The sequence below is a fragment of the Eupeodes corollae genome, chromosome 1, assembly GCF_945859685.1.
Source record: "Eupeodes corollae chromosome 1, idEupCoro1.1, whole genome shotgun sequence".
In the NCBI taxonomy this organism is placed as follows: Eukaryota; Metazoa; Arthropoda; class Insecta; order Diptera; family Syrphidae; genus Eupeodes; species Eupeodes corollae.
The window spans coordinates 196,303,476-196,329,531 of record NC_079147.1 but is presented as its reverse complement, the minus strand read 5'-3'; the positions used below and the strand labels follow the sequence as shown (position 1 = coordinate 196,329,531).

The window sequence follows — 26,056 nt, the reverse complement described above, 5'->3', positions numbered from 1 at the left end:
CTTTAAACAGAATATAAAATTAAATTTCAAAACTACCAACATTTGTCAAAACCACACAGAAAGACAAAGTCTCATAACTGGTCTCATAACAAATGAGAACTCCAAAAAAATAAGTGAGATATTACGATAACTACATCAGCTACATCAGCCTCAGCCTCAAGAAACACCTTTTTTCAGTTTTTTTTGAACAAACTCAAAGAGGAATACTTCAAGAACCTAATATAATGAAAAAAAACTAACAAAAAAACCATAAAAGTTCGGTGGATGACCAAGTCAGAAGGTGGAAAGAAGAAAGTAATCCCCAATCTGCACCGCACCTCTCAGTAAAGATGAGATCGTTCCCGCAATTAAAGCACTTAAGAGTGACAAAGCGTTAGGACTTGATGGAATTCCCACATAGTTTTTAAAAGCAGCGCCAACGTCACCAAGGGAACTGCTTCATCCGCTCATAAAAGAAGCCTCGACCACCGAAAGCTTCTCCCATTAGTAAAAGAAGGGAATTATCGTCAAGCTCCCAAAAAATTAGATTAACAAAGTGCGAAAACTGGAGAGGAATTTGCGTTATACCAGCCGTTGCCAAAATAGTAGCAAAAGTTATACTAAAAACGCATCAGAGAACACCTTGAGGCCACACTCAATGCCGAACAAGCAGGGTTCTGCTCTGGATTGTTATGTTATGAATATCAATCACTTCTACACCTGCTATTCATCGACTTCGAGAAAGCCTTTGATAGCTTTAACAGGGAGTATATCTGGTAAGCTTTGCGGAGGAGAGATATCCCAGAAAAACTAATTGATAGCAACATATGATGGATCCAAATGTTACGTTCTGCACGATGGTAGTTTGTCAGATGATTTTAATATCCGTAGCGGAGTCAGAAAGGCCTGTTTTCTGTCGCCAATATTGTTTTTGTTTGTGATAAGCGATGTACCGCCCTCATCTCTGTCAGGAAGCGGAGGGATCCAATGGACTTTGTCATCCTATTTAAAGCACTTGGATTACGCGGATGATGTTTGCTTACTCTCTCATAGTATCATGGATATCCATCAAATGACAACAAGCGTGGAAAGAGATTCCGACAAAACAAAACTGATCAGCTTCGGAACCCGACCATTCTCTCAAATAAATATTTTCTCGCAACCGGTGGAAAAAGTGGAGAGCTTTCAATAACTTGGAAGCATCGTTTCCATCGAAGACGGAACCGAAAAAGGCGTCATCTGCCGCATCGGCAAAGCAAAAGCGTCGTATGCATGTTGTAGGACAGGTCAGGAACCTATAAAATCTATAATACGAAGACGTAAGTGGCAATAGATAGTCCATACGCTTCTTTTCGAAGCGTTTCCTTTTCGGTAACGACTGCATTGCAGGCCAAGCAATGCAGTGGAATCCGCTCACACAAGAAGGAAGAATAGCTGGATGACCGAGAAGCACATGGAGCAGGACAGTCGAGGCGGAATCAGCGTGACTAGGCAAGAGCTGAAGGGAGCTGAAACACATCTCCGGAAACAGTACACAATAATGCGTAGGCGTAGAAGAGGCCCTATGCCCCTTTAAGGGTTTCCAACGGACTTAACAGGTCTGAGTACCATATCTTAAATATAGGAAGTTTCAACTATCGCTGCCGGGAATTTACTAAAATATGAAGAGTTTGAAATTTAGAAACTTTCGGCTTTTCAGTTTCTGTACAGTAACAGTTACTTTGGTTTGGTTTGGAATTATTTATTAGGACTTAAAAGTATTTGCTCCTTCTTTCTACTACCTAAACAGATGTGCAAAGTTTGTAGTTTGATTATTGTTGTATTTAATATCATGCAATTTCCTGGATTTATTTTGTATGTTCTGAATCCTGAGATAGATCTTCTTTTAGCCTTTAAATCAGTTTGCAAATTCAATATCTTTCAGTTTCTTTATAAAATAAAACCAAATCGTTTGAACTTTAAAAAAAAAATTATTTAAAAAATCAAAATTTTATTCACACACACTTAAAAACCTACACAAAGAATTTGTATTACAAATATCAAGTTAAATCCTCTTATTCCTCCTTAACGTCTTCACAAGGAGTTCCCTTAATAAGTTCAGTATTCTTTCCTGTCAGAACTCGATAATTGATCTCATCATGATTCAATTGTTTATAGATAAATGTCGGCATTCGATCAGATAGAACCCAAATATTGCCCTCAGCATCAAGTTTCAAGTCATTAGGGAAGACCAACAAACTTGAGTCTGAATCAACCAAACCTTGAGTGTCTGTATTCAGAGGCTTGTTTGTATTCCAACAACCAATGGCGTCTTTGTTCACCTGAGTGTAGAATATGACACCTGTTTCCTTGTCATAAACTTCAGCAGTGGATTGTCCATTCATACCACGGTCACCAATGCATTTGTAGTCATAGTAGGCATCACTGCTCAGAGCATGTGATTCATTTTGAAGCACTCGATTGGAGACAACAAATTCCTTGGTACTGGCCAAAGCATGGAAGTAAACATCACGAGTGTCATCTTTCTTGACAGCACCAACAGCCATTCCGAAAACACCATCGGTCCATTGGAAATTAACTCCACCGACGTTGAAGTCACCGTTCAGGGGATCGAAGTGGAAGAAGTTGTGCTTTACACGCCACGAACGGTCTTCGTTCAAAGAGTAGACTACAACTCCATAAGCTCCTAAGTCGGGAACATAGGCGAAGGCATTATCACAGTCATTTTTGGTGGTATCGACAATCTAAATTGAAAATTCGATGTTACATGTAATCAATTCTATGAAATAACATCGAATACTTACAATATTTGCAAAGAATGTTGCTTCCTTTACTTGATTTGGTGGAATGGCATAACGACGCAACAATTTGTCGGTCTTCAAGTCAAACACAACAATAGCATTGGGAGTGATTTGTTTGGGGTTTCCCAAAATATCTGAGAGACCAGTGTCGAATGCCCAAAGACGATCACATACATCAACAGCAATACGGAAAGTTGAGATGATAGTTGCATTATCCTTAAGACCTTCACCGACTTCTTCAGCTTTGTCAGCATCTAAACGTCCTCCTAAAAAATTGAAAATATTTTTCAATAAGACTTAGGTATGCAAATATTGAAAAAAAGTGATGCCAAAGCAACTTTTGCGTACCTGATTTATGAGCAACTTCCTCTGGAGTAACATCGATGGGTAGAGTATTTGTTTCCCAACTTGGATATGGGTGGAGTTTTGGTGATTTTTCATCTGTGGTTAAGTCGATGTAGTTAAGACTAGATGCCACGCCAGATCTCCATCTGTTAAAAAAAGAGACAATTTGAAAAAATTAATACAAAATAGAAAATTTTGGAAAGTAAAACTAAAGCTATGCATTATTAAAGTAATCAAGCAAGGTTTTTCGATAGGTTCGCCTTACTAATTGTCATAGCGGAACTAACTTAAATGGGGAATTGAAGCCTTTTGGATTGGAATGGAAAATCTGTAAGAATTATTGAGACTCGAGAAATAATCACATTTTCAAACTTTCCAACGCCACTGATTAAAATTAAAAAAACGAAGTCTTGTATCGTTATATAATCGAGGGGATATTTCAATTGCAGCTTATTTGAGGGCACTCCGGACAGTAGAATAAAATAAGGGGCAACATATAGTGCTTCGTTAAGCATCTATTGATTAAGAGGAGAATTCGCTCCGTTAAGCATCGAGAAACATCTAGTGATTAAGAGGAGAACTAACTTCGAGAACATTCAGCGCATACAAGAACCTCGAAGGGGCAGCATCTAGTGATTAAGATCAGAACTAGCTTTGTTCAGCATCGAGAACAACCTAGTAGTTTCTCGAACGAATTTGAGGAACATAAATAGGCGCTCATAAGTGAAGCGGGATTATTATTGGTTGTGAACTGCGATTAAGTAAAGACTGTGTTTAAAAAGTAATATTTGCGTAAAGACTGTGTTTCAAAGTATTAATTGAAAGTGTTCAATAAATAAGTTTGGAACAATTTAAATAAAGTAAAAATTTTGTTTTATTTGCAAGTGTGAATAAGTTTTAATTGTCGGACCAAGCCGAATATTGGTGTCAGAAGTGGGATTAAAACTTATTGAGAATAAGAACAGTGAGCAGTGATTAAACTATTTTGTGTAAAGAAGTGAAGTTAAAAAAAAATGAGTAAAGTTTTGAAAGACTTAACTGTCCCTGAGCTAAAGGCCGAACTAAGCAAACGTGGCTTAAGTGGTATAGGAGTAAAAACCGAACTCGTTAAACGGTTGCAGGAATATCTAGAGCAGCAAAATGAAGACCCAGATACGTTTGCTTTCGAATTAAAAGCAGGTAAATGCAAATGTTGCCTTATCTAACATGGTGTCAGATCTTTAAGCCAAATTTGAAGGAAATAAAAATTATGTCCTGAAACAACTAGAAGCCCAAAGAAGAGACCAAAAGCAGGAACAGCAGAATATTCTAGAGTGATTCGACGAACAGAGAAACCTTTTAAAAGGCAGGTTTGCGGACTTCAAAGAGAAAATCAATACTCTCGAAGAGCGCGTCGAAAAAAAACATGCACGTTTCAAGAAAATGAAGGAACAAATCGAAACCCTCACAAATGAACTAGAAAAAGTGTGAAAGATGATAGCTGGAGAACCTTCTGGTGAGTGCTCAAGGAAGAGAGAAGTGAATCCTCCAAGCTTTGATGGTCAGATTCCGTGGTCAATCTATAAGAAACAGTTTGAAGCAGCAGCGTTAGCAAACGGCTGGGACGATCACGAAAAATACATTGCTCTTACGCCTGCTTTAAGAGGATCTGCCGCTGAACTGCTACAAATCATCCCAGCAGAAAAGAGTAATGATTTCACAGTTCTGGCAAACGCAATCGAATAGCTGTTTGGGAATATCCACATGGCAGAAGTCTTCCGAGTTCAGCTAAACAATAGGACACAGAAAAGAGGTGAAAGTCTGCAGCAGTTTCAGTCAGATATCGAGCGATTATTTCAACTGGCATATCCAACAGCTGGTAACGAGATAATAAATCAACTTGCTTGAAGCCTTTGTGAGAGCTGTGGGCAATATAAATCTCCAAAGGGCTATCCCAACTGATGGAAAGCGAACACTATCAGAAGCATTGGCTTTCGCCCTGACGATGGAAGCTTTAGAACAAGCTTCCCAAAACGTGCATCGCGTAAGAGAATTAGAAGTCCAAGAATGCTCTTGTCAGAAGGCCACTATGGAAAAGAGTCAGCAAGGTGGACCAGCACGATTCTGTAACTGCAATAAGACTGGACAACTACAGCGACAGTGCAGATTACCGCGAAGAGGAACATAATGATAGGCAACTATGATAGGTCCAAAAGCAGGGAGCAGGGAGAATATCTATTTATAAGTGTTACAGGAGTTCCTGCTCGAATGAACTGTGAATGAGATATTTTAAAGTTGTAAAAATTTACTTTAAACATTCTTCAGACTTGTAACTACCTCCACACGTAAAGGACGGTCAAACAAACAAACAAGCAACCCCATTTGTAATATCAGTATAGATTTTTCATTTTGGCATTTTTCTTACTCTTTCTCTCAATGCAATTTTCATATCGTTAAAAAGGTTTTATCATTTTGCGATTAAGTTTTTAAAGAAATGGTTGACTTAGTGTCCCTTGTCATAATATTTGACATATATATGCTCAATTTTGACAACCTTCACAATAATCTTAAATTTATATACTGCAAGTCAGGACTTTTACTCAAATCTCATCATGAAAACCATCATTTGAAAAATGTCAATATTGATTTAAATGCTATTTTGGTGCAAAATTTGATAAATCACTTATGGAAGTAATTTCTGACCCTATTCTAGTTTTCTGAATAGACATAAGTCAAATCGTTAATTTTATTTTAAGAAAACCTACCCAAATTAACACTTAGAATATTTCTCAGTTCTCACACTGAACTCCTTTAAGGCTTTCCTTGGGTAAAAAAATCTATTTATCCTTGATCTAGATCTGTCAAACCACAAATTACCCCTATTTTTTGCATTGCATGTCGCAAAATAAATTGATTTATCGACACATCGGCAGATTTATCCTTTTGAACAAATGATTATAAACATTGATTTTTTAAGAGCTTGAGAACTTTTTTAAAAAAAAAAAACGCACAAAATTTGCAAAATCTCATCGATTCTTTATTTGAAACGTTAGATTGGTCCATGATATTTACTTTTTGAAGATAATTTCATTTAAATGTTGACCGCGGCTGCGTCTTAGGTGGTCCATTCGGAAAGTCCAATTTTGGGTAACTTTTTCGAGCATTTCGGCCGGAATAGCCCGAATTTCTTCGGAAATGTTGTCTTCCAAAGCTGGAATAGTTGCTGGCTTATTTGTGTAGACTTAAGACTTGACGTAGCCCCACAAAAAATAGTCTAAAGGCATCAAATCGCATGATCTTGGTCTCCAACTTACCGGTCCATTCCTTGAGATGAATTGTTCTCCGAAGTTTTCCCTCAAAATGGCCATAGAATCGCGAGCTGTGTGGCATGTAGCGCCATCTTGTTGAAACCACATGTCAACCAAGTTCAGTTCTTCCATTTTTGCCAACAAAAAGTTTGTTAGCATTGAACGATAGCGATCGCCATTCACCGTAACGTTGCGTCCAACAGCATCTTTGAAAAAATACGGTCCAATGATTCCACCAGCGTATAAACCACACCAAACAGTGCATTTTTCGGGATGCATGGGCAGTTCTTGAACGGCTTCTGGTTGCTCTTCACTCCAAATGTGGCAATTTTGCTTATTTACGTAGCCATTCAACCAGAAATGAGCCTCATCGCTGAACAAAATTTGTCGATAAAAAAGCGGATTTTCTGCCAACTTTTCTAGGGCCCATTCACTGAAAATTCGACGTTGTGGCAGATCGTTCGGCTTCAGTTCTTGCACGAGCTGTATTTTATACGGTTTTACACCAAGATCTTTGCGTAAAATCTTCCATGTGGTCGAATAACACAAACCCAATTGCTGCGAACGGCGACGAATCGACATTTCACGGTCTTCAGCAACACTCTCAGAAACAGAAGCAATATTCTCTTCTGTACGCACTGTACGCATTCGTGTGTTTGGTTTAATGTCCAATAAAGTAAACTGAGTGCGAAACTTGGTCACAATCGCATTAATTGTTTGCTCACTTGGTCGATTATGTAGACCATAAATCGGACGTAAAGCGCAAAACACATTTCGAACCGAACACTGATTATGGTAATAAAATTCAATGATTTGCAAGCGTTGCTCGTTAGTAAGTCTATTCATGATGAAATGTCAAAGCATACTGAGCATCTTTCTCTTTGACACCATGTCTGAAATCCCGCGTGATCTGTCAAATACTAATGCATGAAAATCCTAACCTCAAAAAAATCACCCTTTACAATCATAAAAAAATTCTATGTTTAAATTTGACAGGGTACCACGCGCACTCGTTAACACGCACACGGAATAAATCTAATACAATGACAACAAAAAAAAACCCATTCCAATCGTGTTCCATACGCCATAAAAAATCAATTTTTGTAGGAAATCTCATTTTGACATGATTGGCCTTAAAAAATTATATGTGAAAACTGTCAAATAAGAAACAAGCTACAAGATCCTTTTTACTTTTGTTCACTTAAAGCAACTATTTCCTTCTTCTCTTTGACTGCACTTTCTTTTAAAAGAAATAGAGATTTGAAATATTGTCAATTTGAATAAGTAAAACCGTTTGATTGAAATCTGTCAAACTTTATTGCAAATGGGGTGCAATATTTCTCTAGCTCGATATCAAACCATTTACACACAACGATAACTTTATCCTAGTGTTTGATATTTATCCTTGCATACATTTTGAATGGAAGGAAGAGAGTCCTTTCGAATACAACAAGGATTCCAATAGATTTACCAACAGAAAGAAAAATCCAATTGCTGTAATAAGTTTCCCCTTTTTTTTCTTAAATCATTCCTGTTTTCTTTTTTAACTCAAACTCAAAGAAGACTTTTTCGAAGCAGAAAAAGGCCATTACATTGAACGTATATATAAAACTTTACTAATTGCATCATTATACGAATTAGAGTTTTTATATTTTCTTTGATATTTTTTCCTTATGGCTTCATTTTTTTGGAATATTTTTCGTCTATGAAAAATTTTACATTTTCGATTACTAAGTTGGGAAACTTTTAATGAACAAACGTTTGCTTAATCCATCAATACTTTTCTTTAAAAAGTAGGAACAATAACCATCGAATTATTTTTGTACCTTGCCCCGGGATTGGGTTTTCGTATTTTTTCCTATCCAATAAATCTTGTTTCAAAATTGAAAAAGTTGAATTAAAGAAGAAAAAATAATATTCAAAAGAAAAACAAAAATCGCATGAAACAAATTAAGTATTTTTCTACAATTAGTTTTTTTTTTTAATTTCGGACACCAAATGCATGTCACAGTTTAACATAAATGCTTACTCAAGCATATTAATCGTGATTTGGCTTTGAATAAAGCTGGAAAGAGTAACAGAGGGGTTACCAAAGAGTTGATGGAGCTGTAACCATTATAGAAGCTTCAGAGACGAAGTTAATTACAATATTCGCGACAAATGGACGGACATGTCCCCGGGCTACATCTAGCTGAGTATTAGTATATCCATCAAGTCCAGTGAACCAAGCCAATGTGAATGCCAAGCCAATATAATGGCGGATTGGATACGAACGATACATTGTGGTATCTTGTCAATTTGAATGTTTATTAATTGAGTACTAGTTTTGCCAATAAACGCCAACGAGAAGAGTAGTAGATTATCAGGTGAATGTAATTATGCTATTAAGTAACTTGATACAATAATGATATGGGGATAAGGTATATAATTTATAATATTACCCAACCCACAATATATTGAATTTTGCAACACTTAGAGATTTCAAGTTGGTTTAAAACTTAAATGACACTGAGTAGATTTTATTTGAAAATATATGACAGATATCAGTGTGTGACGTATGTCATAATCTCAAAAAAACACATTTGAAGTTTATATGTTCATTAAAATGTTACTTTGGCACTACTGGTGTATTTAATAAAAAAAAAACAAAGCTGTCAATATAAAATGAAATTTAACAATTTCGAGAAATTCCATTTCAAATATGTACATATGTCAAAAGCTTGTAAGTTTAAAGACCAAAGGTGAAGAATATTATTTGGGCAGTTTATATTTCTGAGAGTTTTCTCAGACCGATTGACAGACCAGTAAAATGGAATGTTATCACAATTCATTCTAACTTACAAATCAATTTCCAATTGAATTTATTTTCTTCTCTTTTAAGTTGTGAAATAGAGAATTCTTGAGAAATCGAATAACACGATTTCTATTTTCAGATTTTTGACAGCAAAAATGAGAAAATTTGTTTTTTAAGGGTGTTCTTAGATTTTTGGTTTTTACGGTCTGCATCGAATAACTTCAGTTGAGAATCCCAATTTTTGGCTTCTATTTGCAGCAATGTGAAGAATAACGCACTGAGTATTCGCTTTCAAGGCGTGAATTCACATTACCCGTGTTTTGTTGGAAAATCTATCAATATTTTAGTAGAATTTAACACGAATAACAAAAACAATATCCGCAGTATGAATACTACCGATAAAAGTTAAAGTAGAATCTTACTACGGATGGGTTTTTGACATTTATACGAGTCTTGAATGGATCTTATGTGATTTCGTTCTTAAATGTTGGGACGATTGATATTGCATTTGTATCTCGATGGTTGTGTTCGTTGAGTAGTTTTGCATTTGGAATCATGTGTTTTCCATTGGGGAAAAAATCAATCTGTTACTGTTGATATTATTTAGTCTTGTTAATGAAAATGCACTAACTGGGCTTATTTTACAAGAGAAAACAATGCAAAAGATAATTAAGTCTTGCTATGCTTCCACCAAATGTAATATCAGTTTAGATTGAATAAATCTTTTTAGTGTTTTCACAGCACAAGAAGAATTAAAAATGATTAACTTTGACAGCACTTTCTAAAATACAAATGGTGTTTCGATGTTTCTTATGAAGTGCAAGTGAGATAGTTTGATTCGTGTTTAACAATTAAGAACTGAATAGTTAAGCACCATATATTTAAGAATATGCAACTTACTGCATGAGCAATTTTTTATTTGTTTAAATTTGATTAAAACAAATAAACAATTTATTACATTTTTTGTGCACAAACATGCAACTAAACAGTCCATAAGGCATTATCTGTAAAACTTACTCCTCCACACAGGTTTTCCTTCACAAATTTTGGCTAGACTCCAATCCCAGACCGGAATCGAGTCGAACAAGCTCATTTCAACTCGATTCTGGTATATAATGAATTGAGGCGAGCTTTAAGCTCGCTTCAACACCACATGCTAATGTAGTAGTAGTCTACGAATAAAATCCCTTTTTAAGGTTTTTATTTAATGTCAAAGCTGCAATTGTTAAATGAACTTTTTATAGAATTTCAATTTCCAGATGTTTTCTTACAATTTCTTGTTTAAAACTGTCAATTTTATTAGTTATTAGTTTTTTTGTTGCTAAGTTAAATTTATTTTTGTGTGTTTTTTTTTTTAATTATTGTTCTGACAGATCTTCTTTCAGTTGTACCAATTTTTAAATACAAAAATCTGGCTACTGCCGATGCATTTTTGTTGGGTATTTTCTACTATACTATTTATAGTATGATAAAAAACACACCACTTTTGGTGTGTCGGACAATCTTGGAGGCCGCACCACAGGTCCGTTACGAGATAGTCCGCTCACCAGAAGTTTCCTACAATAAATTGGAGTGTGTCGGGAGAATCGGATCATTATTTTTGTAATACATATCCACGCTATACAAATGTTGTTCAGGAGAAAGTCTATTTGTTATCGATGACCAACCCGAATTGAGCAGAAATCAAGTGACAGCTGTCAAAATGAAAAACTCCGAAAAAGTATTGCCAGATTGAAAAAAAAACACCCAACTACGTCAGCTTTGGAAAAACATTCATAATATTGGGATAGGTAAGACAAAAATCAGACCAGCTGAGGATATTGATTGTAACATCCTCAATAAAATATTTGTGTCCACTCCATCTGGGCAGACCCCCCAAATCAGCGTCGAAAATTCCTTTTCGTTTACCGATCACCGCGATGAACATGGCTTTGGTTTTTCCGCTGTAATAAGTGCTGATGTGGTCGAAAGTGTTCTTTCTATTAAGTCAAAGGCTGTTGGGCTCGATGATGTTCATCCTTCTTTTTTGTGTATGATTTTGCCAATTGTATTACCCTACATAACTTTTGCTTTCAACACTATTTTGATGTCTGGCGTGTACCCGGACTTATGGAAAGATGCCAAAATCATACCGCTTCCTAAAAATGCCAAAAAAGACGAATTTAGGCCTATCTCCATACTGCCATTTCTGTCAAAGGTCTTTGAAAGGATTCTGCAAAAACAAGTAAATGCTTACCTCGCTGCCAACTCATTGCTTAGTCCAAAGCAATCTGGTTTTCGTAAAAAACACAGTTGTATAACTGCACTTTTAAATGTAACTGAAGACCTGAGGCAAGCTTTGGACAAAGATCAGATTACTTTCTTGGTTTTGCTTGACTTTTCAAAGGCTTTTGACACTGTCAATCATGTCAATTTGTGTAGAAAACTTATGCAAAATTTTAATTTTTCATCCGGTGCTACAAAATTAATTTTTTCTTACCTCACTAACAGAAGACAAGCAGTGCAAGTTGGAGATAGACTATCTAGTTTTTTACCAAATGTTATTGGTGTGCCCCAGGGATCCATTCTCGGACCCCTTTTATTTTCAATATATGTAAATGAACTTCCATCTTCACTTGCAAATTGTTCATCTCACATGTACGCTGATGACATTCAGTTATATTTTAGCTGCCCACTGGGACTTATTGAGCATGGAGCATTTTGTGTCAATGAGGACTTAGAAAAAGTGGTAAATTGGTCGCAGTCAAATGGTCTTGTTTTAAACCCTAAAAAATCTAAGTGTCTTGTCATTTCTAGAAGATCTATTGATCTCACGTACTTTCCACCGATTGTTCTGAGCAATGCTCCAATCGAATACGTTTTAACAGCAAAAAATCTCGGTGTGACTTTTAACCGCTTTCTGACCTGGGATAACCACATTAATGGAATTGTTGGCAAAGTATATGGTGCACTTCGTACACTTTGGGTTACACAAGCTTTTACTCCAACAAAAACGCGTTTTCTCCTTGCTAGGTCTTTGATTATTCCTATCCTATTATATGGTAGCGAAATTTATTGTAATTGTAATTATGTGAGCAAACGTAAACTAAATGTCGCATTTAATTCTATCGTACGTTATGTATACGGGCTACGGAGATACGACAGAATATCTGGTTTTGCTTCGCGCCTACTGAATATGCCATTTGAAAACTATCTCGATTATCGAAGTTTAATTTTATTCTCTGATATTCTTATAACACGCCAGCCACAATACTGCTTTGAAAAAATTAGAATTGGATCCTCGCACAGATCTCATCAGTTAATCGTTCCTCGGTTCTCATATCTAACATCGGAGCGACAATTTTTTGTAAATTCCGTCCGTCTTTGGAACTCATTGCCGCGTAACTTAAAAGAAAACCAAAGTGCAACAAGCATTAAAAAAGTTCTAAAAGCTCATTTTTCAATTTGAATTTAATTTTGCTATTATACGATATTAATTGAACTTATGTATATATTTAGATATCTCATATAATTAATTTGTTTTCAATTTTATTAATTAAAGTAACATTTTTGGCTCAATTCTGTAAAATTAGCTTACCTCTATTTTATAAGATTTTATATCTTACAGATTGTAGGCAATCACGAAAAATGAAATAAATAAAAAAAAAATAAATAAATAAATAAATAAAAAAACTTGTCTGAGAGTATAAAAATCTCTAAAACCTTAGAATTATAAACTGGATAATTGATTAATGTGAATCGATGATCTTAGGCTTTTTTTTAAACTCTAATAATTAGAGTTTGAGCACGTCCAGTACCTTCTGAGCAGAGTTTGATAGGAGATCTCAGATTTATACATGAAACACACTGGAAAACTGAACTGTCAAAATTTGTCTATCTGTTTCTTGCATACGATACGAATACGAATAAACGTAAAATTAGCAGTGTTCAGCTGGAACTGATCCGAGCGCTTTGATATGCCACAGCCAGTTCTCTGCTCTGAGCTTAAAATGAAAAATGCCTATTAAAGCCAAACGAGCGAGATAATACGTCAAAATAAATTGCATCCAATGTTATATATTTCATTTATATAAATATGTCAAAATTTCGATAGTTCCACAAGGATGTTTAATTGGTCATTTTGTTGTTGTTATTAATGTAAATGCTAAAAGCCTGGATACACCTGATAAACCCAATTAAGTTATCTGCTCAGAAGACTTTTATAGGTATTTTTGACTTCAGAGTAAAATTTATCTCACGAAATCGATTCAGAAAGTAGAATGTAACAATGATTTCATTTCTTGCATACTAGTTTGGAAATAAATTCCATAAGTCTCAATATGTTTGGAGTTTGTAAATCATTATTTGGATTATATTCGTATGGTCAGCTATTATTACTAAGTCGTCCGCGTACATCAAAACTTTAATTTTATTATCCGCATAAGATATGCCTCCTGGTAGGTGTAGACTGAGGTCATCCAAGAAGAGAGACAAAAAGAGGTAGCCTTGTTTCTGCTTAAAACTATTCTGATAATATTTTTACCATTCCATACACTTAAGCGATTTGGGTGATAAATCTGAAGTTGAAGTATTTTAAGCATTATCGTAGACATACCTAACTTCGAGAGTTTTTAAAATACGTCTTTTCTTTGTACAATGGTGTCAAAAGTTGCTTTGAAGTCTTCTGTAGAATAGTACTTACGGAATCAAGCTTGGTATTCACTGAGTAAATAATTTTCATCTACCTAAGTAGTCTTGACAAAGTTTTAACTGTATTAAAGTTTTGTAAGTATTTAAGTTGCAGTTGTGTTAACTACAAATTTTCATCTCTAATTCTGCTTCTATAAATAAGTGCTGTTTTGCAATATATAAGCATTTTAGATACATCAATTTCATTTAAGAGTACTAAAGTTTCGTTTTCTGATAAAAAGTCTCTACCAGGTACATTTCTTCTAGTTTCTCTGGACAGCCATGTTGCAAATATCACATAGCAGTGGAAGATCTTCAAGATGTGGAACGTAATTTATGTTTAGTAGCTCACCTCTAAGCCGAATCATGTTGGAGATTCGCTCTACAGTATTTACGTCCTGGAAGTAGTTTATTTCATTAACATTATAATTCAGCCTGCTACAGATCATCCGATAAAGTGAGCTGGATGCCTGTTCTGTGCACACATTTCTAAAATGTTCATCCAGAGGCCTAATAACCTGGTACAGTAACTATTTCTATGTACTCTGTTCACTGAGATTCTAATTGACACCTGTATCTTCTGCTAGCCCAATCCACTCTTTAACCCATTCTGTTTTTCTTTGTATCGCTTGTAAAGCTGCTTTTTTGGCAAGCGATTGTTGGGCATATTTAGTACTTTCAGAATGTAATCGAATTGCAGCTTCAACGTTTTTATGAAGAGTGGGGATAAGCCTGTTTCTAACATTATCATGTAGTTTGGGGTGCATGAAGGAAGGCGGAATGTTCGTTTTCAATAAAATCTCAGAAGTTTTTCCACAGTTTCAAATTTGTTTGTTCCCCACACTTGGACTGCGTAAAACAGGATTGATTGGGATACTGCTTCGAAAACTTTATATTTACTGCTATGCCCAATGTTTTTGTTGTTGAAACATTCTTTCCATGCCACGTTAATCGCGGTTTACCTTAAGATGTTTTTCGTTGAGGTGTTTTTCCATACTTATGTTTTGGGTAAAATATACTCTTAAGTATTTGTATTCTTTCAGTCTTTCTATGTTCTCATTGTTGAAGTACCATTGTTCACTTGAGCTTAACCTTCCTCCACCTTTCTTGATAACCATCACTTTCGACTTGTTCAAAGTCGATTTATCATAAGCTGTAAGAATTGCTGTAAGTTTGCCAGCAAGACTATATCATCTGCGAAGAGTAAAGTTTTAATGACCTCTATAGCATATCTAAAACCTCCTGGTAATACGTCAGTGATGTCATTAATAAATAGTGCGAACAAGCTAGGACTGAGAGCAGAGCCCTGTCTTACTCCCGACTGCGTCTGAAACCATTCAGATACCTGTTTTCCATTCCATACCGCTGCTCTTGTGTCTGCTTATACATCCCGGATCCAAATAACTTGTACATCAATGCGTTTCGATTAACTGAGTCAAATGCAGCTTTAAGATCCACAAAAAAGTGTATAACTTTTCATTTTTTTTCCAAAAAAGTTTCAGCAATGCTCCTTAAAACGAATATATGATCGATGGTCGAGTAATCCGATCTGAATCCGGCTTGAGACTCAAATAATAGATTATTAGAGTCTATACACGTGTTCAGCCGCTTTAGTACAATCCCAGTAAAGATTTTATAGGAAGCGTTCAAAAATGAGATTAATTTTTAGTTGGCTGGATCTTTGATGTTGCCTCATTTGTGTATCGGAAAAATCAAACCATCTTGAAATTGCTGAGGGATGATTCCAGTTTCAAAAATATGATTATATATGTTTGCCAGGTTTTTAATCAGTTCGTCAGTGCCATATCGATAAATTCAGTTTTCGTGCCAAGTTCCAAAATTCAGAGGGACTACTACATCTAACTATCTTTTCTGCCTCAGCTTCATAATAGTTTACTCTTTGTTCCTTGCAATCGCTTTATAAATTTGATTGTGTTCAATATATTGGTTTTACGCATAGCATTTGTTGTCAAAAAACTATCTTTGATTCTGAATACTCGTTATTAGGTAAACGATCGATAGTCTTGTTTGTTCAGGCTTTTTACGATCTTTCAGAAAGCATTACTATCATTAATAATGCTAAGACTCGATGCTAGTTAAATAATGTAGTTTGCTACTCATTAGATTATTTTAGAAAGATTGGTTACATTTTTGTCTCACCTGTCTGAGTCTTGTAATGATTTTTTACCGCACTCATAGTCGTACGCTTACCATACTTATCTAATATAGTAAAAAAAGTCTAAGTAAAGTAATAAGCATAAGGCCATAATGTGTCATTTTACAACAAAAGTTAAATCAAATTTAAAGTGTTACTAAAGAAAAGAATGGGGAAACTAAGTTTCCAAAACCTTTGAATTTAAAAAATTGGGATATTCGATAATCGTTCATGACACTTGTCGAACGGTTATTTTTGCTACTCTTTCAATTTCCTTTATTGTCTCTTAAGATTGTTTTTGTTTTAGATTCTAACCAAATTTGTTTATAATTTTATCAAAAGGATCCTCAGTTTTTCTTTTATAAAACTGTGGAGAATAATTGATTACAGATTCGTTTGCCACCTCTTACGATATGACGAATTAAAATGTCTGACATCCATATATCCTGAACTCAACTCATCCACAAGACTAAAACTCAACTTTTACTATTTTTACATATAGTGCTAAATTGAGATAACAGAGTACCACAATTATTAAATTTGTATTTGTAATAAAATAAATGTAATATGTATTTATACGTGAAGTGTCAAATTTTAAATGTCATTTAAACATCACTTCAACTCAATTTCAATTCAAACAAGGAAAAACCATGGGTCCAAAATCAAACCTCGAGCTCTAATCCTGTTGCCGATTTTTTTTCAATCTTTCAATTAAAACGAGGTAACATTATAATAATTATTCAACTTCGAGCTCTAAATTCTCCTTGTAAAGTTGCAAGCAACTCTTAACTGACGGATGGAAAAGTTTAGTGCTAAATTATACTCTTGTCATTTTGCCTACAACAAGACTATCATTTATATAGCGATTTATAGCTCTTTAAACAACAACATCAAATAAAAATCATGTTAGCTCTATTATTTCTTCATTAACTAACTACTCTACCCAAAACAAGGCTAATGATAAAACACACAAAAAAATAAACCTTATCAAAACTTTTCTCTTATACAAATAACGCTTCAGAAAAAATGGAAAAAAGTTTTTGCAAAAACATGGGTATAATTACACCCCAGAGAAACCTCAAGTCACCCACGTCTTTCACTTAAAAAAAAAACCACAGACAAAATGGATAAAGTTTCTTATTTTCTTTCTTATTTTTTATTCCCTCGAAACCCTACAATTGAGGGATATCTTATCAATTTAAAACATTCTACCAGAAACCACATCCTCGTTACCCCAAACATTTACCCTTTCAAGTTCACCCTCACTCAAATCGCACCCTACCGCGCCACATTTTTCTTAATTTGAGTTTTAAAAATAAATAAATTTTACCTTCGATCAGGGATGTCTGCGACATTTTAACTTTCTTTAAAATAAAAAATAATACAAATACAAATAAAAATAACTTTTAATACATTTTTAAAAGAAAATTTCCACGACAAAAAAAAATAAAATTCAAAAAATAGTCGAGTAAGGAAAAAAAGTTTTAAAAGTCACGGTTTTTTATTGTTTTTTATTTTTGTTTCATTAAGAAGAAGAAAATAGTCATAGTCAATGTGTATCTCTGAGTCTCACTGTATTTCTATCTCTATCTGGGACTGTGTTCAGAGAAACTTATTTTTCTTTAACATGTTCTTTTCATACCAACTACGCTAGTATATAGTACGAAAAAAAGTAAAGTGAGTTATCTTAAGTTTAAGATACCGTTTTTTAAGATTTAGGGCGTAGGTCTTCGAAGTTTTATGTTGCATTCGTTTTTTGGTCTTTTATTTTGGTCTCAATGTGCTTTTAAAGGAACTAAACGAAATATAAGGAAATGGCAATGCGGAAAAAAAAAAACAAAAGAAAATAAGAACGTATACGGAGTAAAAATAAAAAAAGGCTGAAAAAATGTTTCAAAACTTATATACATGTATATACAACATCCGGACGTCGATGTTATAAGACAGTTTGTAATTTGCTTTCCTTGAGTAAACCAAAAAAGTTAGTCTTTATAATTTTTAAAAAGAAGTATGCAGTTTTTTTTTCTTACTTGTGATTCGTATGGTGGAGTTTGGAAATATTATTGTCTTAAAAGGAGCTTCTAAAGTGAGGCAAATAGAGCGGAAAGGAAGTAGAGAACACATTTTAAAATAATTAAGTTAGACAATAATGTTTTTGAGCTTTTAATTCCTACTCAAGAAAAACATAAGAAAAAAACATCATACTAAATGCTGTCAAAATATGACCTACATTGTACATATTTGATAGCTGATATTTAAAACATCAAATCAAAAAATAGTGTTAATATATTCCTCTTCACTTTTAGAAATGTTAGCTTCTGAAGTTACATTTTTTTATGAAGAGAAAACGAAATAAATTATGATACTTTTTGACCAAGTCATTGCTTTTTTTCTATCGCCAAAAAATATGCTTTTACAAAATCAGGTAAATCAACTCAAGTCATTTCCTTTGCAAAAACATACAACGATACAAATTTGAATTTTGAAGAAAAGTATCATTTTCCTTGACATATTTTTACTGTGTTTTATTTCAATATTTTAATTGTTCTTTTGTAATGGGTTTCGATTTATTTCCTTAAAGTCTAGTATAATAAGTCGAAAAACGAATCACCTAAAGAATGGGAGAAATTTAGCTAAAAAAATGGATAATACAATTTCGTAAGAGCTTTTATGAGCATGGCTAAGGTCAACGTAACAAAAATAGTGATATGCTTGTCGACTTCTGCAACGCTCGTCAACTCCTGATCGGGGGTTCTTTATTTCCGCACAAAATCACCTGGGAATCTCCTGATGGTCGAACCAAGAATCAAATCGATCACTTTATTATACAGCAGAAATGTTGGAAGTCACTGTGCGATGTTCGTAACGAAAGAAAGGCTGGTGCAGGTAGTGACCATCACTTTCTACTAGGTTTGCTTTGCTTACGAATAGCTGCTGAACAGCGGCGCTCAGAAAATAAAGCAAGGTAGATGCTTTGTATGGCCTAATAAAGGACGCTTACATGGAAGCTGGAACTGAAACTATACCCAGACAGGAAAGAGCTAGAGATTCCTGGATATCCCAAGACACCTGGGACAAAATCACATATCGAAGACCACTTAAAATTAGAATCAATTCAGAAAGCAATGCTCAGCGGATATTGATTCTAAGAAACGAGTATAGAGCATCTCATAAGACGGTGCAGCGGTATGTGAGACTTGAAAATGCGGAACACGCTGCAGGAAGAGGGGACACACGGGAGCTGTATAAAATCACTAACGACATTGTCGGACAGCTTAGTAGCACTTACACTAACCATCCCGTGTAAGATTTGAATATTAACCTTTTAGTGACGATAGAAGATCAGTTATAAAGATGGATGGAGCACTTTTGTGCGCTGCTAAATGATGACCACAATGTACAATTGAATCCACAATTGAACAACATGCGCAGATCTTCTAGGGGTATTGACAGCAGTCAACCAACAAGTGCAGAGATAAGTAATGCGATACATCTTCTAAAGAAAAACAAAGCAGCTGGACTTGATAGTATTCCCGCAGAATTCCTAAAAGCAGATCCTGAGGCAGCTTCATGTATTTTGCTTAAACTCGTGCAGGCTTTCTGGGAGAGTGAAACTTACCCAAGGGGCTGAAAGGATCGAGTTATTGTAAAGTTACCAAAGAAAGGAAACCTCAAAAACTGTAATAATTGGCGCGGTATCACAGTTCTGTCCGTTTTCTGAAGTTAATGGCAACTATTATTTTTGAGAGGATTAAGTCTACCCTCAATAGGCACCGAGCGGGGTTTCGCAGTGGCCGATTGTGCGTCGACCACATCAACTCGAACAATCACCTAAGTACCAATCACCCCTGTACCTAATGTTTGTAGATTTTGAGAAGGAGTTTGATCGGGTCAATCGTGAGATCGCTTATTGAGCTAGGAATCCCTGAGAAAATTGTCACTGTTATTAAAGAATTGTACAAAAACGCAAGGTGTTTTGTGTTGCACAATGGATAGATTTTCCACTCCTTCGATGTGCGTCAAGGAGTGAGACAAGGAGATGTCTTGTCACCGATTCTGATTTTGCTGACGATTGACGATGTGATGACTACCACGATGGGTACAAATGAAAGACACGGTATCCAAAATGGAGTCTGTTTGACAAGATAAGCCACATAGTTTATGCTGACGATATATGTCTCATGGCAAACAACACGGCAGGCTTAAATCAGACGTGTCATTCGCTGCAACTGAAGACAAAAGTAATGACCACGGGCCAAAGCACACAAATTATTCTAAGGCAGTTTTATTATCTGGGAAGTTTTATAGCTCTCAATGGCAGAATGGACCTGGATGTTAACAGTAGAATATAAAAACCCCGTAGTGCATTTAGAATCCTTTCTCCTGTGTAGAATTCTAGCAAAATATCACTACGCACCAAGTTGAAACTCTTCGAATCCAACGTCAAGTCAGAGCTGTTATATACTTCTGAAACATGGAAATGCTCTGTCAACATCTCTAGCAAGCTTTCGTTAACCGTTGTCTGCGCTCTATTCTGAAGATCCGGTGGCCGGAAACCATTTCTAACGTTGAGCTGTAGAATAGGACCGGACAGAAAAAATTGGACGGAGACATCATTCAACGAAAATGCCGTCGGATAGGCCATGCACTGAGAAAACCGGACGACCATTCAGCAAAACAATCCGTCCAATAGAATCCTCAGGGTAATAGACCTGTTGAAAGACCAAAGACAACTTGGAAGTCATCAGTTTTGAAGGACGCTCGGTCTCAAGGTATTCAATACTGGCCACAGCTGAGGTTGGTAGCAGTGAATCGGGATAGGTGGCAGGATCTTATTGCTGCCCTATGCTCCAGAAGGAGTTAAAGCGCTGCTGTACTTGTATATATATACGGAATTAGCAAAGCAACCGTCTTCAGAGTAGTTCATTGAGTGTTCAATATTATCATTGATAAATTTCTCTCTAACACCATTTGGCATACAAAATTGTTCACACATAGCTTCAAAGATTATATCCTTTTAAAGCTGAATTTGTTGACGGTGCCATGATATATATTGATTCACCAATTTTTTCAATGCTAATTTGATCTTAATTAACACAATCCAAGATTTACTTTGCAACTTTTGAAAGTTCAAATTAATTGTTTATTTTGGCAAATCAATAGAAAAAAATGACGCCTGAAGAACGCTTCTTAAAAGTGCAAATCTATGTTGAAAGCTTTGGCTCTTTTTATTTAGTGAATAAACAAAATTGTCATGTGACATCCCCAAAAAACTGATTTTTTGGTACGCTTTATGGGTTGGTGGAATAATTGTTAGGTACTTCTTTAAAAACGGTTCTGTCCCGAACGTTCTAATCAATTGTAACCGCTAAAGACCCAGGCTTACTAAATTTTTGTTTACCAATTAAACATCCATGATCTGCAAAAGCTGTAATTTCAATATGACGGCCGTTGTAACATTACACGCGATTTATTGAAGGAAACCTTTGGTAATCTCATAGTTTCAAGTAAGTTTGCCTCCAAGTGCAATTTAACGTCGCTTAAATATTTTCTGTCCATATAGTCGCTTGTCTACACCGATAAGTTCATAACTATTGATCACTTGAAGGAAAACACTCAACGCGTTATTGCCAATATACGGCCACAACTCTTGACAAAATTAGTTCCTGTATAAGTCCGTCCCTTTCGTGGTAGTCATGTACTCGGAACCATCTTAAAACTACAATACCTGAAGGTTATCTTTAAACAAAAAAGCTAATCATACGTCAATTCAAAAAATTAACTTTGTTTTATTCTATTTCAAAGTTCAATACCTCTAAAAAAACAATCTTTATAATGCCTGGTTTAGGGAGGGCAATTTAAAAAAACATCATCAAATTCGAAATAATTTTGGCAAAATATGAAAATTTAGGAACAAGAAATGTTTTGTCAGAAAAGTTATTGTCAACAATTTGAACTTATTGAATTTTCGATAGTGTTAAATAAAAAAATTAAAAATTGTAAATACTAACCCTAAACGTTTGGTTTTAGGGTAAGAATTTTTCTTAGACCAATCCCGGGTTAAAAAACTCTTTTTAAAGGAACTATACAAATTGTCATTTCATCGCTCGATATGAAAAATTAACTAAAGTTGCCTATTTTGGCCACTTTCATGAAAAGAATCAGGATTAAAGGTACACACAATTGTCAGAAATTTAGACAACTTGTGTCTAACTAATATGAACAAATAAACTACATCGTGCCTGTTGATCTTTCTTAACAAGAATCAATATAAGGTTCAACAATTTTCAAGGAATTTTATTTAATCTGTCATTAAATATAACAAATCGAACAGATAAACGCTGTCAGTTCTTTTTTGTATTCCAAATGTAAGACCTTGTTTAAAAATCGTGCAATGAATTAAGTTAACTATTCGTTCAATTAAACGTTTCATTACTTCCCATTAATTCATTGGCTTGGTATCGGCTTAATCAACTTATAGAAAATATTTGATTTAAATTTGATCTATTAGTAGTACCCATACACTTTTTAAAGCAATAACTTGACTCATAAGCTTTTTTGATTGTTATGCCAAACCCACTTCGATTAATTAACATAAAAGTATTTGTATTTTGTCAATACAAAACAAAAGTAATTAAAATAAAACAACAATAAATGTAGGCGCGTAAATTTGAATTAAACATGAGTCAGACGTCACCGACAAGTTATCGCAAAGTTTAAATCAAAATCCCCCTTCAAAATAGGTTAACAACTTTCAGCTTGAAAGTCCCAAAAATAAACCCATAATAATAATGCTAATTTCGTTATCGATGAATTTATTAAAATAATAATTATTAAACACAGACAAAAACAAAAAACAAAATAAATTCCCTTAAATGTCAAAATATTCAAAAATAAAATAAATTTATTCAAAAAGTGAAACCGCTACTTTGAACAAAAAAAATCTATGTTAGATTCCACCACACTTAACTGTAAACTTTCCAAAAACTAGATACTCATAGATGGACTACCAAAATAACCACTTTATTCTCAAGGCTTTTAAGTATCTACAATCGAGAAGGTAAATGCTATTTGCAATTTTATATCTTGTACTCACAAAACAAAAACACTAATTACTTTAATGGACTTGGCTTAAAAAATAATCAAATAAAAGAAAGAAAAACCCATAACTCACCTTGGCACTGTGACAAAAAGTTTATTTTGCCATCTCTCAACACCTAAAGGTAAATTATTGTGCGGAACATATCGACCTGAGCTAATGGCTTCTTGTTCGGCTTCAGGTGTTGGCCAATCGAAATGCATTTGTTTCCAAGCAAATTTTTCTTGTAATTTCAAAGCACTACCAAGGGCTGCACAAAGTGCCACTAAGAGCAAGGCTTTATATAAATAAGCCATAATTCACCACAAACAAAAAATTATATTTCAAAAAATAAATAAATAAATATTGAAACACTGAAGATCCACTTTATTGTATAAGTCGATACAAAAACAGAAACTAACTCTTATAGTAAACGATTCGAAGACCCGTCGACGACTGTGGCTTTGAGCTGTGTGTCAATTGAACTTAAGTCCAAACTCACCTAAGCTTGAGCTATCAGAATTTTCATGTAGATACGTTCGAAAAAAAAACAAGATTGATCTCTGGTATATCTGCAGGGAGAGCTTAGAATAAGTTGGATATTGTGTGGATTGGTCAGGTCTCGTGGTCATGTTGTTGCGGATGACTGGTTATTGTGCCAATCCAGGGCCGGATTGTCTCAGTAGGATTTACCTACAAAAATGCTTAGACCTGTGGTTTCTCCAGGTAAAATTGTTTTGGAATTTTTCCTTAACTTCACTCATTTAAATTTAAGCCAAAACTATTCAGAAACGTCATAAGCGTCAAAAAACAAATATGGCAAATATCTTAACCACAAACTTCAAATTTTTGTTCACTATTTTCCATAGTTCTGCTATAAAGAAATAAAGTGGTCGAAATGATCCTCTCCACAAAGTGTGTTCTATATTTTAATTTTGAAACACACCTCAATACTTAGCTGTCACTCTTTGACAGTTGTCAATTTACTTGTCATGTTTTTTACAGATGAGATGCAAAAAATAAGATTCGAAACTTAAATTAAAATAAAAAAAACTAACTATAACTTTCACTTGTCAAATGCTTCTGTTCAGTTTTTAGTTCGGCCAAATCACAATCTCGCTAACGGTCGGTCAGGCGTTTATGAACATTCGATTGTATAAACGACTTTTTGTGTCAAAAAGTGCGACCCTTGCATTTGTAAGACGAAACACAGTGCTTGAGTTAAAATTTCAGATTGGGCAGGCTCAGGCAGCATAAGAGACTTTATTTTAATTCATTCTTTAAATTTAAATTTTTACCAAGGCAACTAGTTAGTTTTTTCAAGTGTCATAAACTTTAAACTAGGAAACTTACTTCACTAACGTTTACCTTTAGCTCATCATACAAAACCTGTCAAAAACATTTTAGTCTACGAAACAATCCTTAGGCAAGCTACAAGTCCATCACGATTAAAGAAACATATTACTTATTCCTTTTCGAATTTGATAAAACATCATCACAGAGTAAAAAAGTTCGTTCAACTGAACGAAAAATTATGATTAGTTGTCATTTTGACATATGTTTAATTGACTTAATAGTTTGGGAGATTTTTGTTGCCTAACTTTGTAGTAAACTTCCCAATAAAGTTGCCTTAATTTGGTCGCTCGCCAATCAAATTGTAGAAACTTAAACACGTTTAGAGAACATGTTCAGAACGAAAAAAGTTACACAAAGATCGTTCAATTGAACGAAAAATTATATTTAGTTGTCATTTTGACTTGTAAGTGGAATTGACTTAATAGTTTCTTAAATTGTTGGTGCCTTACTTTGTAGTAAACTTTCCAATAAAGTTGCCTTAATTTGGTCACTCGCCAATCAAATTCTAGAAACTTACACAGTCAGAGAACACGTTCAGAACGAAAATAGTTACACAAAGTAGGAGCTTTGAACGTTCGGATGTTTGACATCTTGACGGTCTGTTTTTAAGTTACTATCAACAAGTTGAACTTTTCATAATAATCAATTGATCACAATAAGTTTGTTCATAAAACGTCAAATTCTTTAACAAGTAAATTGGCAGGTGATATTGTAGGTATAATCAGAATCGATGCAAGCAGAGCTACTGGGGACGAAACTGAATCCTAAAAATGAAATACAAATTAACGTTGATTTGACGTTTTTCATAAGGACAATTTCAACCAATCACATTTCTTTTCCAGAACCGTTGTTGTTTTATTTATTTTTAAAAACGAACAGTAAATAAAATTGTATGCAAACATTATGTTTTTAAAGTTCATGAAATGACTTATGTAATTTTCCATGGGTATAAAAAATCAATGTATTCTTGATCCAGATCTGTCGAAACACAAATGTAACCGTTTTTTGCATTCCATGGGGCAAAATAAATTGATTTATTTTTAATTTAAGATCCAATCTGTAGATGGAAATTTGACAGCTCAATCGCAATAGTTAAAATGTACGAAGTTACACTAATACAATAACAAAAAGAATGCAATTCCAGTTGTGTTCCATGCGCAGCGAAAAAAAATTAATCTTTGAAGGAAATCAGAAATTACCCATGGAAAAACATATTAATGTGCCATCTTTAATATTTCTTTTCGCGATTTTAATTCTTAAGAAAATAAGTGTGAGCTTGATAAAATTTTGAAGTGTCAAAATGATAAAAATCTACTTGAGTGAGTGATTAACTCTATCTTATTTTCGTCTTAGAGAAACGTAAAATAATGAAATGCTTGTCAATAAACTATTTATAAATTTGCTGTCATTTTGATCTTGATTGTTGTGAATAGTAATAATAAATAAATTAAACGTCATGTGAGATGTCAAAAACGTAATAACATTACTGCCGTCAATCTGATGGTTCTGTTTGTTTCATTTATAAAATTGGGTTTGGTTTTCATTTCGAAAGCTTGTCAGATTTTCAAAGACCAAAATTTGACACAACAAAAT

General features: G+C 34.5%; 1 protein-coding gene across 1 annotated transcript; it reads right to left on the bottom strand.

Annotated features, from left to right (window-relative positions):
• Positions 1-1,949: 1,949 nt before the first annotated feature.
• On the bottom strand, positions 1,950-23,587 carry LOC129940154 (protein yellow). Its single transcript, XM_056048404.1, has 4 exons — positions 23,204-23,587; positions 3,129-3,271; positions 2,784-3,046; positions 1,950-2,723 (listed from the first exon to the last, which is right to left on the bottom strand). Exons 1-4 carry the CDS (start codon positions 23,422-23,424, stop codon positions 2,034-2,036), a joined length of 1,317 nt encoding a protein of 438 aa, XP_055904379.1. The 5' UTR covers positions 23,425-23,587; the 3' UTR covers positions 1,950-2,033.
• Positions 23,588-26,056: the final 2,469 nt, after the last annotated feature.

What these genes read in the sequence shown, in the direction of transcription:
- LOC129940154 (XM_056048404.1), bottom strand. Translation starts at nt 23,424, where the DNA reads ATGGCTTATTTATATAAAGCCTTGCTCTTAGTGGCACTTTGTGCAGCC. An exon ending in CTTTTTGTCACAGTGCCAAG is followed by an intron (nt 3,272 to 23,203) that starts GTGAGTTATGGG and finishes TTTTTTTAACAG; the next exon opens with ATGGAGATCTGGCGTGGCAT. An exon ending in CAACATTCTTTGCAAATATT is followed by an intron (nt 2,724 to 2,783) that starts GTAAGTATTCGA and finishes TTTTCAATTTAG; the next exon opens with ATTGTCGATACCACCAAAAA.